At 52.0% G+C, this 18,089-nt stretch overlaps 2 protein-coding genes across 2 annotated transcripts in view; both read left to right on the forward strand.

The window, feature by feature from the left end:
- Window positions 1–14,312, forward strand: LOC103172058 (malate dehydrogenase, cytoplasmic; the record flags this gene model as incomplete). The annotated part of the gene is given in 10 exon segments (XM_042346468.1): window positions 1–93; window positions 3,011–3,107; window positions 3,518–3,535; window positions 3,538–3,692; window positions 5,167–5,289; window positions 7,228–7,404; window positions 8,829–8,942; window positions 9,603–9,692; window positions 10,780–10,900; window positions 13,707–14,312. Coding segments are annotated over 10 exon segments (999 nt in total), but the record flags the coding sequence as incomplete, so codon positions are not given.
- LOC121852502 (UTP--glucose-1-phosphate uridylyltransferase-like) overlaps window positions 13,717–18,089 on the forward strand; it is a gene marked incomplete at its 3' end in the record, with an annotated part of 18,605 nt that continues 14,232 nt past the window's right edge. Inside the window, exons 1-2 of the mRNA XM_042346469.1 lie at window positions 13,717–13,741; window positions 14,142–14,315. Of these exons, the coding sequence (XP_042202403.1) occupies window positions 13,717–13,741; window positions 14,142–14,315 (199 nt within the window). The remainder of the gene's footprint in view (window positions 13,742–14,141; window positions 14,316–18,089) is intronic.

Below are 18,089 nucleotides of genomic sequence, written 5' to 3' on the forward strand. Positions count from 1 at the left end.
ATCCTGAAGGTGCTCGTGACGGGGGCAGCTGGGAACATTGCCTACTCTCTCTTCCACTACATCGCTAACGGAGATGCATTCGGCAAGAACCAGGCAAGTATCACCTTAAGACTCACCGGAGTCCTGTAGCTCAGTGGTTAGAGCACTCGCTTTGCAAGTGAGAGACCTGAGTTCAATTCCCGGCAGAGGGCCAAACCTCGGGCAAGTTTCCTTACTCCACACAGAGCCTAATAATAGTCCCTCCAAAACCAACAACAATAATAAATTGGTCATTTTCAATCTACGACTGTTTGTGGGACATTGCTGTGCGCAATTGGCTGCCGCGTTCGCCCACAAATATACAGTCAATTCACTTTACAGTGTGTTCTGTGAAGTGCTTTGGGACGTCCTCCAGATGTGAAAAGCGCTATATCAAATGCGAGGATTATTATTATTAATAATAATAATAATAATAATGATGATCTTTGCATTTAATACAGCTCCTTATCACGTCTTCGAGACGCCTCAAAACGCTTCGCAGAACATACTGCAGAGTGAATTGTGGGCGAAACGCTGCAGCCAATTGCACACAGCGGTGTCCAATTGCTGTTGTTATCCCCGGAAAGGTGATCCGCCCATCGACTAATGAGCGGCTTCCCGCTCACTGCCGGCACACAGTGGAGTCAGGAAACTTGCACAAAGTTTCGCCCCGACCGGGAATCAAACCCGGGTCTTCTCGCTTGCGAGGCGAGTGCTCTAACCGCTGAGCTACAGGAAGTAGAGCATAATACGAGTCGTGTAACTCGGGAGAAATACAGGATTTAGGCGTTTACAGAATTTATAAAGACAGAGAGCCCAGCAGCGTGAGGAGGGAACTGAGTGAGGTGGAACTCTGTTAAGGAACTTGGTGAGGGTGGGACTTCAGTGCAGAGGGGGAAAGAGGGGCATAATTATAAAATATAATAAGAGTTTATATTAAAGTAATATGAAACATGTCTGGGAATACGGCAGGGCAGCTGAGACCGGTTACATGCACAATGTGTGCCATGTGGGAACTCCAGGATGCTCTGCGCGCCCTGGACATAAACAACAACTTGGACGGCGTCTCAGGGAGCTTCACAGCAACGGATCCCGGGGCCGAGCCGGGGGGGGGGGGGAGGAAGGTGACCAAAGGCGCGGTCGAAAAGAAAGGTCTTCAGCCAAGACCTGAAAGTGGGAAGAGAGGGGGCGAGGCGAAGGGAGTGAGGAAGAGACAAACGTGTGTAGGAAGTGCCTCCGCGGCTGCTCGAGCTTGAGCTCAGGGTTTCTGAGCTCGAGGAGAGGCTGGTGTCACTATATAGCGTACGGGAGGCTGAAGAGTTCATGGATCGAACGTTTCAGGAGGTGGTCACCACACAGCCACGGAGAGGGTTCAGAAGGAGAGCGAGTGGGTGACCACCCGGCGTGGTAGGAAGAAGGGACGGGCGGCACAGAAATCCCCTGAGAGAGTGGCACTCACAAACCGGTTCTCGGTACTCAATGACACCTGTCAGGGTCATGACACCTCTGGGGAGAGGAGTCGAGAGCCATCGGACGCACAGGGGGACACAGGGAAGATTGTCATTGCAATTGTCTTTGGGGACACAATGGAGAAAGGAGTAGACGGACGTTTCTGCAACTAACGACGTGTGTCTCACATGGTATGTCGCCTCCCTGGTGCCAGGGTTGAGTTCAATTCCCGGCAGAGGGCGAAACCTCGGGCAAGTTTCCTTACTCCACACAGAGCCTAATAATAATCCTCCAAAACCAAAAACAATAATAAATTGGTCATTTTCAATCTACGACTGTTTGTGGGACATTGCTGTGCGCAATTGGCTGCCGCGTTCGCCCACAAATATACAGTCAATTCACTTTACAGTGTGTTCTGTGAAGCGCTTTGGGACGTCCTCCCGACGTGAAAAGCGCTATATCAAATGCAAGGATTATTATTATTATTATCACGGCACGGGTGCAAAACATTCTGCACGGGGACTGGAAACCTCCAGAAGTCGTGGTCCATCAGGAGAGGCGAGAGAAGCCGGGATTATTCTCCTTTGGAGCAGAGAAGGTTAAGAGGAGACTTAACAGAAGTTTTCAAAATTAGGAGGGGATTCGAACAAGGAGAAACTATTCCCACTGACGGGGGGGTCGGTAACCCGGGGACACCGAGTTAAAACAGTTGTTAAAAGAACGAACAACAAAATTACATTTGTATAGCGCCTTTCACGTCGAGAGGACATCCCAAGGCCCTGGAGCGGAGCGGAGGGGAGGGGAGGGGAGGGGAGGAGAAATTATTTTCACGCAGCGAGTGGTTGGGATCTGGAATCATTGCCTGAAAGGCCGGTGGAAGCCGATTAGATAACAACTTTTACGAGAGAAGCAGATAATTATTTGGGGAGGACAAGGTTGCAGGGCTATGGGGGGGGAGTGGGGTTGATCAGGGCTATGGGGAGAGATGGAGTGGGGGAGTGGGGTTGATTTGGAAGCTCTTTTCAGAGCCGGCACAGACACGATGGGCTGAATGGCCGCCTCCTGTGCCGGATAATTCTATGATTCTATCTGGACTTGATGCGAGTTTTTACTGTGTATTTTGATAAGGTAAAGGAGTATTATAAACACTCGCATCAAGCAGACCGTCTCTGTGCCGATTCTCTTACACAAGAATCTATGGACTCTCTTCTGTTGCGGTTTGCGGCAGAGAATCGCACATTCCCAACACCCCGGGGTTTTCAGCCACAACACCCCGAAACTCTGTCACTCCCTCCCTCTCTCCCTCTGCCTTGCCCTTTCCTTCCTTCCTTCCTTCCTGCCTGACTGCCTGCCCGCCTGCCCGCCTGCCCGCCTCTCCCCCCTCCCCATCTTCAGGTCGGGCCTGAATACCAGCGCGTACGTTCACCGCCCCTCTCCTCCCGGCTCGGGGTGGCGCTCCACCACTGTCAAGCGCCCTGGGACGCTACTCCCTGCGGGAGGGGGCGCTAGGTAAATGCAATTGTTGTTGTTGTTGTTGTTGCAGCGGATCTGCCTGGTTCTGCTGGATGTCACGCCAGCGATGGAGCTGCTCAGAGCAGTGGTGATGGAGCTGCAGGACTGTGCCTTCGATTTGCTTAGAGGTAATTATTAATCCACTCCCACTCACGCACTCCCTCTCACTCGTTCCCTCACTCCCCTACTCCTTCTCACTCCTTCCACAGGCATGTGGAGTAAAGAAACTTGCCCAACATTTCGCCCTGCCGGGGAATCAAACCCAGGTCTCTCTAACCACTGAGCTACATGACTCCATGCTATCTGCATAAACAACTCATTTCATCTTAATCGTTTTCGTTTTTTTTATTGCGTTTCGCCCACAAAATGTACAGTCACGCACTTTACAGTGTGTCCCGTGAAGCGCTTTGAGATGTCTCAAAGGCGCGATGAGGCGCTCTTATCAAATGCAAAGATTATTACAGACGCTGTGTACCAAATGTAAAAATGATAATTAATAATAATCGAGTACTGTGATCTTTTTTGCGTGGTGCTTCAGAAATCGTTGCTACAGACAGGGAGAGATCGCTTTCACGGATCTGGACGTCGCCATATTAATCGGCTCGATCCCACATCATGCAGGCATGTTGAAGAAGGACCTGCTGAAGTCTAATGTGCGCATATTCAGATCACAGGGACAAGCCTTAAACAAGTTCTCCAAAAAGACTGTGAAGGTAGGAGTGCCTCAACACTGAGGCTAAGTGTGGGCTTTGTCTTCTTTTTATAATAAAAATATTCCTTGCATTTGATATAGAGCCTTATCACGGCTTTGAGGCATCTACAAGTGCTTCAAAGTGCAGTGCAAAGTGTAGTGAATATGTATTTATATCTTTTTATTTATTGTTATAAACATCATTTGCACGTGCATTTGCTACAGCGCCTTATCACGTCTTCGACACGTCTCAAAGAGTTTCACACGATACACTGTAAAGCGTAGTGACTGTATTTTGTGGCCAAAATGCGACATCCAATTGCACACAGCAGTGTTTCACACAAACAGTCGTGGATTGAGTGACCAAATTATTATTATTTTTTGAAGGAGTTATTAAACCCGGAAAAACGATCCACCGATCAACTAACAACTGGGTTCCTACTTACTGCTAGGTAAACGGAGGTGTGTGTGTGGCGAAATTAAACTTGCCTCAGGTTTTGCGCTGCCTGGCAATCAAACCCGGGTCCTCTGCTTCTGGGGGTGATAATCCCTTCAAATAAATAAATAATGATAATAATTTTGTCACTCAAATCCATGACTGTTTGTGGGACGCTGCTGTACGCAATGGGCTGCCACATTTCTCCCACAAAGTACAGTCAATTCACTTTACAGTATATATTCCAGGCAGAGGGCGAAACCTTGGGCAAGTTTCCTTACTCCACACAGAGCCTAATAATAATCCCTCCAAAATCAAAAAAACAATAATAAATTGGTCATTTTCAATCTACGACTGTTTGTGGGACATTGCTGTGCGCAATTGGCTGCCGCGTTCGCCCACAAATATACAGTCAATTCACTTACTTTACAGTGTGTTCTGTGAAGCGCTTTGGGACGTCCTCCTGACGTGAAAAGCGCTATATCAAATGCAAGGATTATTATTATTATTATTATTATTCTGTGAAGAGCTTTTGAGACGTCTCAATTATGTGATGAGGCGCTTTACCAAATGCAAGGATTATTAATGGTATTATTATGTGAAAGACACCATATCAAATGTAAGGATTGTGATCCTTACTGACTCTGCCCTCAAACAACTAAGACACACACTCACACACACACACTCTTCGTTAATGTGAAACATTAATTCTTTAATGTGAAAAGAGGCTCTTCTTTAATGTGAAACAAAATAATAATTTGGTCACTCAATCCACGACTGTTACTGCCCACAATTGGCTGCTGCGTTTCGCCCACAAAACCCACAGTCACTCCAGTATATTTGGTGAAGCGCTTTGAGACGTCTCGAAGACGCGGTAAGGCGTTACATCAAACCCAAGGATTATTATTATTATTATGATGAATATTCAATTGAAATCCAGTATCGTGAGTTCAAGGATTAAGATTACCTTCTGGTTGTGCTTCTCTTGGGTGGGGGAGCCTCAGCGCTCCTGAGGCACGATGTTTGATTTAGTGTTTTTTTGTTTTTGTGCCTCGTTTAGGTCATTGTGGTGGGTAACCCGGCCAATACCAACTGCCTGGTGGCACTGAAAAATGCTCCCACCATTCCCCCGGAGAATTTCAGCAGCCTGAACCGCTTGGGTCTAAACCGGGCCAAGTATCAGGTCGGTCCCCGGGAAACTCAGCGCCCGGCAACGGCTACAATTTGCATTTACCCTTCGCGCGGTGTGGCGTCCTGGAGCACTTGACAGTGGCGGAGTCTGACTCTGAGCCGGGCGGGGGGGGGAGAGGGAGGTGGGAGGTGACCACAAGCGCAAACAAAAAGGAAGGTCGTTAAGCGGGATTTGAAGGTGGGGAGGGAGGGGGCGAGGCGGAGGGATTGAGGGGGAGAGTGTGAGAGTTTTGGGGCGTAGTGGCTGAAGGCCAGGCCACCAATGGTGGAGCGGAGGGGACGAGGGACAGCCAGCCGAGGGTGGGGGGGGGGGGGCAGGGGATGCAAGGCATCGTTTAAGCTTCAGGTGTCAGTAAGTACACACTCTTAGCTCTGAGTCACAATGTCGTGGCTTAAAGGGAACACTCTCTCTCCCTTCGATCTTTCCCTTCGTCTCGCCCCCTCCTTCCTTCCCCATCTTCAGGTCGCGCCTGAAGACCTCTACGACCGTGCCTGAGAGAACTGAGGAGTTATACCTATCAGGAAAGGCTGAACATGAGGGAAAGGGGTGACCTGTTAGAGGTCTTTAAAATGATGAAAGGTTTTGATAGAGTCGACATAGGGAAGACGTTTCCAATTGTGGGGGAGACCAAAACCAGGGGCCATCAATATAAAATAGCCACAAATAGATCAAATAGGGAAGTGCGAAGAAATGTCTTCACACAGAGAGTGGTGGGAATGTGGAACACACTACAACAAGGAGTTGTTGAGGCAAATAGCACAGATGTATTTAAGGGGAAACTGGAGAGGTACATGAGGGAGAAAGGAATAGAAGGTTATGCTTGAAGGCTTAGTTGAGGAAGGGCAGGAGGAGGCTCACGTGGAGCATAAACACCGGCACAGACCAGTTGGGCCGAATGGCTGTTTCTGGGTTGTATATTCTGATGGATTCTAATATATTCTAAACAAACCTGGTTTAATAAATTCCATGCATCCCACCTACTCGTGGAAATCCCAGAGATAGGTTGTTGGAATGGAATGCGCTCTCTCTCTCTCTCTCTCGCTCTCTCTCACTCCCTGGGGGCACACCCCTTGCTTACCTAATTCCGGAGAGTATTAGGCGCAGGTTGGCAAGAACCATGGTTTTGAGTGGTGGGGTAACTGCTGGAATCCAACCAGCTAAACCCACGCATAGCTTGGCCATTGAGAGAAAGAGAGAGAGAGGGCGCTGTCTGGCCAAGCTTTCCCGCTGCTTGTCCGGCTCGGACCCCTCTCCCCGTTAGGGCTTTGGCTGTGGGGTTAACAGGAGCTGAGGGGGAGGATTCTCTGCCCTTCCAGGTCCTGCCCATGAGCCGGGCCGGGCGGTGCTGCCTTCAGCAGTGAGTGCCCTAGAATACTGCGGCCCCTCCTGGCTCAGGAACCGGAATGGAGACCGTCACAGAGGAGTGGGGGCTTGAGAGAGAGAGAGAGAGAGAGAGAGAGAGACCGACCGTCACAGAGTGCTGACTCGATTCCCATATTCCGTTGCCAAAAACATGTCACTTGGGGCCAATTCGGAGTCCTGTAGCTCAGTGGTCAGAGCACTCGCTTTGCAAGCGAGAGACCTGAGTTCAATTCCAGGCAGAGGGTGAAACCTCGGGCAGGTTTCCTTACTCCACACAGAGCCTAATAATAATCCTCCAAAACCAAAAAACAATAATAAATTGGTCATTTTCAATCTACGACTGTTTGTGGGACATTGCTGTGCGCATTTGGCTGCCGCGTTCGCCCACAAATATACAGTCAATTCACTTTACAGTGTGTTCTGTGAAGCGCTTTGGGACGTCCTCCTGACGTGAAAAGCGCTCTATCAAATGCAAGGATTATTATTATTGTAATTCAGCGTAAATGGTTGAAGGGTACCAGTGACGAGATGGATCGAGTCGGCCCTTTTTACCCCTTTGATTTTCAGATCGCTGCGAGACTGAGCGTGGAGCCCAAGGACGTGCGGAACCTGATCGTTTGGGGGAACCCCTCCCCCAAGTTGTACCCCGATGTCAACCACGCCTATTTCATCCGCAAGTGCAAAAAGATGTCCGTGACCGATGGCGTAGGGGACAGTGACTGGCTGCAGGGAGATTTCATCAGAGTGAGTGTCCAGTCCAGTACCTCAGCGGGTTGAGGCTTCTGAGAAACTTCCTTGCGTGAAGGACACTCAATACTGTAATATAAGTTGTTGGGCATTCAGCCTCTCTGCCCCCACACGCACTGGAACTCTGGCCCGCAATCCCTGCACCTCGCCCTTACCTCCCTCACTCTCTCTCGCCTCCGTCAGCTCCCATCTAAAGACCTTCCTCTTCGGTCACCCTCCTACCCCCCACCCCTGCCTTCCTGATCCCAACCACCAGCTCGGATCCAGATCCCTGATTGTCCAGCGCCACGGTGTGCCCCCCTGAAGCAAAAGGCGCTGTGTCAATGTCACCTGTCGTTGTTTATGTCGGGCCGTGGAGCTGGCAGGCTAGGCCGACGCTCCAGTGCAATGCCGGGGGGGTGGTTTGCGTTGTCAGAGTTGCCGTCCTTCGACAGGCCTTAAACTGAGTTCCTACGGCGCTGTTTTGGAAAGAGGAGAGTTTCTCTCTCCCGGTTTCCAGGCCAACAATCAATCCCCAGTTACAATCGGTCCATCACTTCTTGGCTGTTTGCGTCACTTGGCGGTCCACACGTTTGCTGCTGCGTTCGCCTACAAATACACAGTCGCTGTACTTCACAGTAAAACCCTGTGAAGCGCCATGAGACGTCTCGATGACGTGATAAGGCGCTGTATCAAATGCGAGGATTATCGTACAATATATAGCAGTGTATCATTGTGGAGTCCTGTAGCTCAGTGGTTTAGAGCGGTCGCCTCCTCGCAAGCGAGAGGACCTGGGTTCGATTCCCGGGCGGGTCAGGGCGAAACGTGACCTGCTCCGCACAAGTAGGAACCCGGTTGTTAGTCGATCGGTGAAATAATTATTATATTAATTTCCAGGGGGAGTAATTATAATAATAATAATAATTATAATACGTGCATTTGAAACAGCGCCGTATCATGTCTTCGAGACGTCTCAGAGCGCTTCACGGATTATACTGCAGAGTGATTTTGTGGACAAAACACAGCAGCCAATTGCTCACAGCAGTGGATTGAAGCGACCGATTTTTTTTTTTTTGGAAGGAATTATTACCCACACCAGTCAACCAGCAAGCGGGTTCCTGCCCACTGCTCGGTAAACACAGGCGTGTGGAGTAAGGAAACTTGCCCAACAGTTCATTAATTCCTTAAAAACAATAATTATAATAAATTGGTCACTGTATCCATGAGTGCTTGTGGGACACTGCCGGGCGCGATCGGCTTCCGCGTTTCACCCACAAAACACGCAGTCCCTACACTCGACAGCGTGTCCCGTGAAGCGCTTTGAGACGTCTCGAAGACGCGATGAGGCCCCGGGTCACACCCCGGGGTTGTTGTTATTGTTGTTGTAAGTTGATGTGCGTCTGTGTGTGTTCCTCAACACAGCAGTTCATTTGTCTCCACAGATAATACAAGAGCGCAACAATACTATTACCAAGGTCCGCAAGCTATCGAGTGCCATGTCAGCTGCCAAAGCAATAAGTGACCACCTGAGGGATTTGTGGGTCGGGACTCCGGAGGTACAGGAACAGAGTAGGGGGCAAAGAGTTGGTGGGGGGTGGGGGGTGGGGGGGAGATCAAACCGGTTACAGTGATTTATGTAGATTATAGCAAGGAAACGGGCCATTCAGCCCAACCAGTATGTGATGGCTTTTATGCTCCATGTGATTGTGGAGACCTGCAGTGTCTAGTGGTTACAGCCCTCGCCTCGCAAGCGAGAGGACCTGGGTTCGATTCCTGGGCGGGTCAGGTCAGGGCAAAACGTGGGGCAAGTTTCCTTACTCCCCCCCCCCCACACACACACACTGCCAGGCGTGAATGTAGTGTGTAAGTAGGAACCCGGTCAGTTGATTGGCGGATCGCTTTTCCGTGGGTAATAATTCCTTCACAGAGCACTTGAAGCAAATCGAGGCGGGAGGTGATGAGTGCAGGGGTTTTGGACCCGAGCTGGGAGCTGGTGGAGGGCAGTGGGGTGGGGGGTGGGGGTCGAAGAGCAAGGCTCGGTCGTAGAGGAAGGGCTTTAGACAGGATTTGAAGGAGGCAAGAGGTGGCGAGGGGTTGGGGGGGGGGTGAGGCGGAGGGATTGCGGGCTAGAGGGTGGGGGCAGAGAGGCTGAATGCCCGACCGCCAATGATACAGCCCTGTGTCAGTGCGAGTTGTTGTGTCTCTTTTGTTGGCAGGGCGATTGGACTTCTATGGGAGTCATTTCGAATGGAAATTCCTACGGAGTTGCTGAGGATCTGATCTATTCCTTCCCGGTTACTATTCAGGTATCGTCAGTCACTCGTCCTAGCCTCGTCCCTGCAGCTCTGTGTCAGTCGCTCGCATCTCTCGCCTCTTGTTTCTCCCCTCGTCCCCTCCTCTGCACCACCGCCGGTGGCCGTGCCTTCGGCCACTATGCCCCGAAACTCTTGTCACTCTTTCCCCCAACAAGAATTGTTGACGAATAAATACCGAGGTCTGTCCAGTTTGCCTGCCACATCCTGGCAGTCGCTTTCACACGTCATGTCCCAAACTACATACTGTAACTCGATATTATTTCCTAAAAGAAATAATAATAATCCTTGCAATAATAATCCTTCGAGACGTCTCAAAGCGCTTCACAGGATACCCAGTAAAGTGCAGTGACCGTGTGTTTTGTGTTTCAGGATCTCCTGCGACGCTGTTCCAACAGAGGAGGGGGAGTTTCTCTCTCTCGCGCTTTCTCTTTTCTGGCCGACAATCTCCCCAATAAAATTGGCCACTCACTCCATGGCTGTTTGTGAGGCGCAAACTGGCTGCCGCCTGTCGCCCGCAGTCGCTGCACTTTACGGGGTGAAGCGCTTTGAGAGATCTCCTGTAGTTCTGCAGCTCAATGGTTAGAGCGCTTGCTTTGCGAGCGAGAGGACCTGGGTTCGATTCCCCCGGGGCGGGGCGAAACCTCAGGCGAGTTTCCTTCCTCCGCGCGCCTCTTCTTTACCCGGCAGCGAGTAGGAACCCGGTTGTTGGTCGAATAATAACCCCTCGAAAAAAAGAAATGATTAGTATCATTTGTCCACTCAGTCCGCGGCTGCGATCGGGGACGTCGCTGCGGGCAATTGGCTGCCGCGCTTCGCCTCCAGGAAACACCCGGTCGATTCTGTGAAGCGCTTCGAGACGTCTCGAAAACGGGATAAGGCGCCGTATCAAACGCAAGGATTATTGTTCGACCGCGTCTACGGTCACCTCTACCCTTTCTGTGTAAATGCAAGTTGTTGTTGTTGACGGCAGGGTGGTGGTGGTGGTGGTGGTGGTGGTGGTCCATAAGGACAAGATGAAAGGGGGACTTCTTCACCCGAACGGCCTCTGCGGTTCTCATCTCCCGAGTCTTTTCCGCAGAACAAAACCTGGAAGCTGGTCCAAGATCTGGCCATCTCCGACTTCTCCAAGCAGAAGATGAAGCTGTGCACCGAGGAGATAGTGGACGAGAGAAACCAGGCCTTGACCTTCCTGTCTGAGAGTGAGTGGGTGGTGGGGGTGGGAGGTGCGGGTGGGGTTGGTGGCAGCTTAGTGTGGCCGAGGCTGATGAGGAGAGCGTACCCCCACCCTCCCCCCTCCACTCCACCGCTCGCTACCTCCGCTCGACAGCCTCCCGCCTGTTGGAGCACCAAAGGGCCGGGCTCTGTCTAACAAAATCAGCACTTGCTCCACGCAAATCCCTGCGCTAAAAGATGACGTCCGCTCCTCGTAAATATAATTGCAAACAGCACTCCAATATCTCTGCTTCTCTTGGTCCACCGAAAGGGATCGGAACGGTTCATTTCCTTCGCAAGCGCTCTTCAGCAGTCGGCTGCCGCGTTTCGCCCACAAAACGCACGGTCTCTACACTTCACGGTGTATCCTGTGAAGCGCTTTGAGACGTCTCGAAGACGTGATCAGGCGCTGTGTCAAATGTGAGGATTATTATTATTATTGTTATGATCCGCAATGCCCTGACCTTCTGGAGCTCTCAGCCTCAATCCCTCTGCCTCGTCCCCTCGTTGCTCCTCTTCAGGTTGTACAGGGAGTCCACAGGGTCCTGTTACCCCCATTTGCCTCTTTACGGTCCCCGGACCAACAACTGAAACGCATGGCAGAACGGTGATAATTATATTTAATCGTCTTTTAAATGAGTACTTAATTGTGTTCGGTACAAGTGTGTAACTGTCTTTGGACTCCCAGAGGATTAGTGTGTGAGCGTGTGAGTGTGAGCGTGTGAGTGTGAGCGTGTGAGTGTGAGCGAGTGAGTGTGAGTGTGAGCCCCATCGTTTCTTTCATGGCAGATAATGATCTGTTCATTATCGCCACGTTCAGTGGCACATCTTCTCTAACACGGAGCGAGGAGGTGAGAGGCATCGCTGACGGCTTGTTTCAGCTCCTCTGTAGTCTTGTATCGCTGCTTTGTAACGGGGCGATGGGGTGGGGGGCGGTGGGGGGGCGGTAACAGGACTTTGTGTGGACACCCTGTACGTGAAGACCTTCCCCTTTGACTGTGCCTACGTGTCAACCCCTGGGGTCAAACTACGTCGCAGTTAAATGCTTCGAGATGCTGCCCCGGGTGAGGGGGGTGCGGGGGGCGCTGTGTAAACACAAGTTCTTGTATATACTTTGGGGGTTGATGAAAGCAGTTGACTGACTGGCGATGAGGTGATCACATTGTGAGCTTTTCTGAAAGGCCCTCCTCGCTCAATTGGAGTCCTAAAGCTCGGTGGTTAGAGCACTCGCCTCGCACTTGAGAGGACCTGGGTTCGATTCCCGGGCGGGGAGAAACGCTGGGCAGGTTTCCTTACTCCAGGGGCCTCTGTTTACCGAGCAGTAAGTCGGAACCCGGTTGGCAGACGATTGGCGGATCGGGGATAACTCCTTCCAAAAAACAATGATAAACAAATTGGTCACTTCAATCCACGGCTGTTTGTGGGGACGCTGCTGTGCGCGATTGGCTGCCGCGTTTCACGCAAAATATGCGGTCACTCCAGTTTGCGGAATGTTCTGCGAAGCGCTTTGAGACGTCTCGAAGACGTGATAAGGCGCTACATCAAGTGCAAGGATTATTATTTGATCGCGGGGATGGGATGGGATGAGCGGTTTGGCTGCGAGGGGAGAACCGGAGGAACTGGGACTCTACCACTGGAAGATAAATAATAATAATCCTGGCATTTGATACAGCGCCTTTATCCCAACTTTGAGACGCCTCAAAGCGCTTCGCAGGATACACTGTAAGGTGCAGTGACTGTATATTTTATGGGCGAAACGCGGCAGCCAATTGCGCCCAGCGACGTCCCCACAAACAGTCGTGGATCGAGCGACCACATTTTTATTATTATTTTTGTTGAAGGGCTCAAATGCAAGGATTATTATTATTATTTGGGTGACCAGCAGCTGGGTGAGGAGGGGGTGGGCGCTGGGCTGGGGTGGGGGGGGGGGTGGTCGAGGCAGCGGGGGGTGATGGGCTTCATCTGGGTGACGGTGGTATCTATCATTCTTAGGATGAGACGTTAAACCGAGTCCCTATCTGCTTATTCAAGGATTATTATTATTATTATAAAGTCTCCTTTGAGACTCTTTTCCAGGCTGGACAAACGCTTCGCCCCTCAACACGTCCTCATTGCTAAATGTTTCTCTTCCTCGGAGGATACAGTTCACGATCCTGATCCTCCACGGCCTTCAAAGCCCTTACTACCTCTGTGACCTCCTAACCTGCTACCATCCTGCCCGCTCCCTCCGCTCAGCTGGCTCCGCTCAGCGGGCTCCGGTCTGCTTCACGGCCCCCGCCTCACCCGCCCCTCCATTGGCGGTCGGGCCTTCGGCCACTCTGCCCCCTCCCTCTAGACCTCCATCCTCAGTCCCTCCGCCTCGCCCTCTCTCCTCACCTCCTTCAAGACCCGTCTCAAAACCCTCCTCTTCGATCGTGCCTTCGGTCACTCTGTTACCCCTAAGCTCCCCGCCCTCCACCCCTCCTGATCCCAACTCCCTGACTGTCCAGCATCTTGGGACGTCCTCCTGGACATGAAAGGCGCTGTGTAAATGCCACTTGTTCCTCACCACCTGCTTTCAAACACCCAACAAGAACAAATGGCACCTGTGCAGCGCCTTTCACGTCCCGAGGCGCTGGACAAGACGGTCAAGGATCCGTACCCGAAGGCTGGTCTCTGCTCTCTTCTGCAGTTTAGCGTTTCGAAACATTCGGTAAATCGTAGACCATTACGGCACAGAAGGAGGCCATTCGGCCCACGGCGCGAGCGACACGGCAGAGGGACAGCATTAACCAATGGTTTGTGTCTTGACAGGCAAGCTGTGATGCCTGCCTCCTTGTCAGAGCTGGGTAATGGGGGCAGGATCCAGCGAGTCAATCCTACTACGCCTGAGGTGGAAAGAGCAGAACAGCCCGGAACGGGGGGAAGGAGGAGGCGAGAAGGGGACACAGTTTGCTTAATGGGCCGTGCTCCGAGTTTCCGGTTTACAACGAAAGCTTAAAAGGTTTAAAGGGACCTGATGGAGGAAGCCAAACTCGCTTACAACTAACCACATCAGTCCCTCTTTCAACATCCCCCTGTGGCTAATGGTCCTGTTCCCCATCTCTACCCCGCTCGCTTTCCTTTTGGAAATCTTCTTGAATGGACCTTTAGACTGTTACTTCCGTTGGTTAGTTTTCTTGGAGGTTTGAAATCCTCGCCGTGTTCTTTTGCGACACTTTTGCCGTTCGCGTTCTTACCGTTTTTAAGGTCGCCCGTGTGGATCCGAAGCCGATGTTCGGAAGCTCAAGGTGGCTCAAGTGAGGGGAAGGTTGTCTGGCGGGAAGCAGACAGTGGAAGGAGCCCCAGGGGTTGAGGTGGAAGGGCTGCTTTGTGAACCGCTGCAACATCCGCTGAATAAAACCGACCGCTTAAAGCTGACTTGTGGGTGTTGTGTCTTGTGTCCTCTTCCGCTGCGTCGGGTCTCTTGAGTTGCCATCACCCGGGTCCTTGCCAGAGCTCTGCTTGTCATCCGGGTTGATTGACTTCGAGAAACTCGCTCTGACCGTGAAACCTCTCCCCGTATTCTCTTGCCCCGACCCTCTCCTTGGCCATCTCCTCCGTCCCTGCTTTCTCCTCAGCCTGGATTGGGAGCTCAAAAAAAACCAGGAATGCGATTTAACGACAATAAAAATCCTTGCATTTGACCCCAGTGCGCCTTATCGCGTTTTCGAGACGTCTCAAAGGGCTTCACAGGATCCGCTGTCGAGTGTAGTGACTGTGTGTTTTGTGGGTGAAACCGGCAGCCAATTACGCAACAGCGACATCCCCGCAAACAGCCGTGGATTGAGTAACTGACAGCTCTGTGTCGTGACTAATGTCGTTAACTTTTTTGATGGAGTAACGGAGAGAGCGGATTGAAGGTCCTGCGGTTGATGCAGTTTATATGGATTTTCAAAAGGCATTTGATAAAGTGCCGCATAAGAGGCTTCTGAGCGAAATAGAAGCCAATGGTGTTAAAGCGACAGTGGCAGCGGATACAGAACTGTCTGGGAGACAGAAAGCCGAGGGAACTGTGCGGTGGTGTCCCCCCCGGGGTCAGTATTGTGGGGCCACTGCTGTTTGTGATCTATATAAATAATAATAATAATAATGAGCACATTTGCCAAGTTTGCAGATGATACTAAGCTGGAAAAGCAGTAAACAGTGAGGAGGATAATCGACTGCAAACGGATATAGACAGACCGGTAACACGGGCCGACAGGTGGCAGATGAAGTTTAATATGAGCTGATGGTACAATCTTAAAGGGGGTGAAGACACAGAGGGACCCGGGGGGTTCGTAGAGTAAATCTTTGAAGGAGGGAGGACAGGTAGATGTTAAGTAAACATCTACCTGGATAGAAGGCTTTATAAACGGGGGCATAGAATACAAATGTCAGGAAGTTATAACGGACCTTTATATAAAACCCCGGTGAGGCCTCAGCGAGAGACTGTGTTCAGTTCTGGGTACCACACTTTAGGAAGGATGTCAAGGCATTGGAGGGGGCGCAGAGGAGATTGACCGCGATGGTACCAGGAATGAGGGACTTCAGTTATCAGGAGAGGCGAGAGAAGCCGGGATTATTCTCCTTATAATAATAATAATAATAATGATCCTTGCATTTGATATAGCGCTTTTCACGTCGGGAGGACGTCCCAAAGCGCTTCACAGAACACACTGTAAAGTGAATTGACTGTATATTGGTGGGCGAACGCGGCAGCCGATGGCGCACAGCAATGTCCCACAAACAGTCGTAGATTGAAAATGACCAATTTATTATTGTTGTTGTTTTGGAGGGATTATTATTAGGCTCTGTGTGGTGTAAGGAAACTTGCCCGAGGTTTCGCCCTCTGCCTGGAATTGAACTCAGGTCAATCACTTGCAAAGCGAGTGCTCTAACCACTGAGCTACAGGACTCCACGAAGCAGAGAAGGTTAAGAGGAGAGTTAATAGAAGTTTTCAAAATGATGAGGGGATTCGATAGGACGAACAGGGAGAAACTATTCCCACTGGCGGGCGGGTCGGGAACCCGAGGGCAACGATTTAAAATAGTTGTTAAAAGAAACAGAGGGGCGGGAGGAGAAATGCTTTCACACAGAGAGTTGTTGGGATCTGGAATCATTGCCTGAAAGGCCGGCGGAAGCCGATTCAGTCATAACGTTTAAGAGAGAAGTAGATAATTATTTGGGGAGGACAAGTTTGCAGGGCTACGGGGAGAGCGCGGGGGGAGTGGGGTTGATCAGGGCTATGGGGAGAGAGTGGGGGGAGTGGGGTTGATCAGGGCTATGGGGAGAGCGCGGGGGGAGTGGGGTTGCTCAGGGCTATGGGGAGAGCGCGGGGGAGTGGGGTTGATCAGGGCTATGGGGAGAGCGCGGGGGAGTGGGGTTGCTCAGGGCTATGGGGAGAGCGCGGGGGAGTTGGGTTGATCAGGGCTATGGGGAGAGACTGGGGGAGTGGGGTTGATCAGGGCTATGGGGAGAGCGCGGGGGGAGTGGGGTTGCTCAGGGCTATGGGGAGAGCGCGGGGGGAGTGGGGTTAATCAGGGCTATGGGGAGAGCGCGGGGGGAGTGGGGTTGATCAGGGCTATGGGGAGAGAACGGGGGAGTGGGGTTGATCAGGGCTATGGGGAGAGAGTGGGGGAGTGGGGTTGATCAGGGCTATGGGGAGAGCGCGGGGGAGTGGGGTTGATCAGGGCTATGGGGAGAGCGCGGGGGAGTGGGGTTAATCAGGGCTATGGGGAGAGCGCGGGGGAGTGGGGTTGATCAGGGCTATGGGGAGAGCGCGGGGGGAGTGGGGTTGATCAGGGCTATGGGGAGGGCGCGGGGGGAGTGGGGTTGCTCAGGGCTATGGGGAGAGCGCGGGGGGAGTGGGGTTGCTCAGGGCTATGGGGAGAGCGCGGGGGGAGTGGGGTTGCTCAGGGCTATGGGGAGAGCGCGGGGGGAGTGGGGTTGAATTGGAAGCTCTTTTCAAAGCACCGCCAACAGACGCAATGGGCCGAATGGCCTCCGGGTGTCCGTGCCGTGTAATTAGAGAATTGTACAGGAACATCGCAGCCTCTGTGGGTGTTGTCGTGTTTTAGCTGCAGAGGAACAATCCAAGATGGGATTTGCGCAGTCTGCCCGAATAGTTTGGCCGTCGCGCGGGGAGCCTCGGCTGCCCCGTTGGAGCAGGAAAACTTTCCTCTCCCCGCGTTGCTCAAAGCGACTTGTCGGATCGGAATCGTGTAAGCATTCGGGTTTCCATTGCACCCCGGGGGGATCGTGGCGCGTGTGCGGCGAGTCGTACGGCGATCGGGTGATGCCGTCTCGTGGATTGCGATGTGCATGTCCTATTCATAGGTGGTTCTGCCATGTTCGTGCTGCCTTCAAGTCCCTTCATGCCCCTCAAGCGGGAGGACCTGGGTTCGATTCCCAGGCGGGATAACACGTTGGGCAAGTTTCCTTACTCCACACACACGTAACCCGATTGATGGTAGACTGACGGATCGCTATCGGGCAGTAATAATCTGTTCCCCCCCCCCCCCACACACCCAAAAATAATAAATTTGGTCACTCGACCCACGACTGCCTGCGGGGACGTCGCTGGGCGCAGTCGGCTGCCGCGTTCGCCCACAAATATACAGTCAATTCACTTTACAGTGTGTTCTGTGAAGCGCTTTGGGAGGTCCTCCCGACGTGAAAAGCGCTATATCAAATGCGAGGATTATTATTATTATTATCCTACAAAACGCACAGTCGCTGCCTGCACTTAGCAGTCCATTCCGCGAAGGGCTTCGAGGCGTAGCCTTTCCGGCCGGGGCTGCGGAGTCGTTGATCTTCGAGAGCCTGAACAAGCCCAGAGGGGGAATCTGAAGCACGATCAGGGCAATACACACACCCCGCTCCCTGCCTTCCCCCAACTCCCCCTCTCCCCCCCCCCCCCCGCCCCCCGCACTGGAAAAGCCATCCGTCATTCGACTAGCAATTGGGTGCCAACTTCCTGTTAGGTAAACGGAGGCGTGTGTCTGTGTGTGTGTGTGTGTGTGTGTGTGCGGAATAGAAACTTGCACAATGTTTACCCCTGACCCGACACGCCCGTGAATCAAACCCCGGTCTCTCACTTGCGAGGCGAGGGCTCTAATCGCTGAGCTACTGCACTCCTTATACTGAGTCATGTTGGATGTATGATTTGCTGCCCT

This window comes from Callorhinchus milii, unplaced genomic scaffold, assembly GCF_018977255.1.
Source record: "Callorhinchus milii isolate IMCB2004 unplaced genomic scaffold, IMCB_Cmil_1.0 Scaffold833, whole genome shotgun sequence".
Taxonomy (NCBI): Eukaryota; Metazoa; Chordata; class Chondrichthyes; order Chimaeriformes; family Callorhinchidae; genus Callorhinchus; species Callorhinchus milii.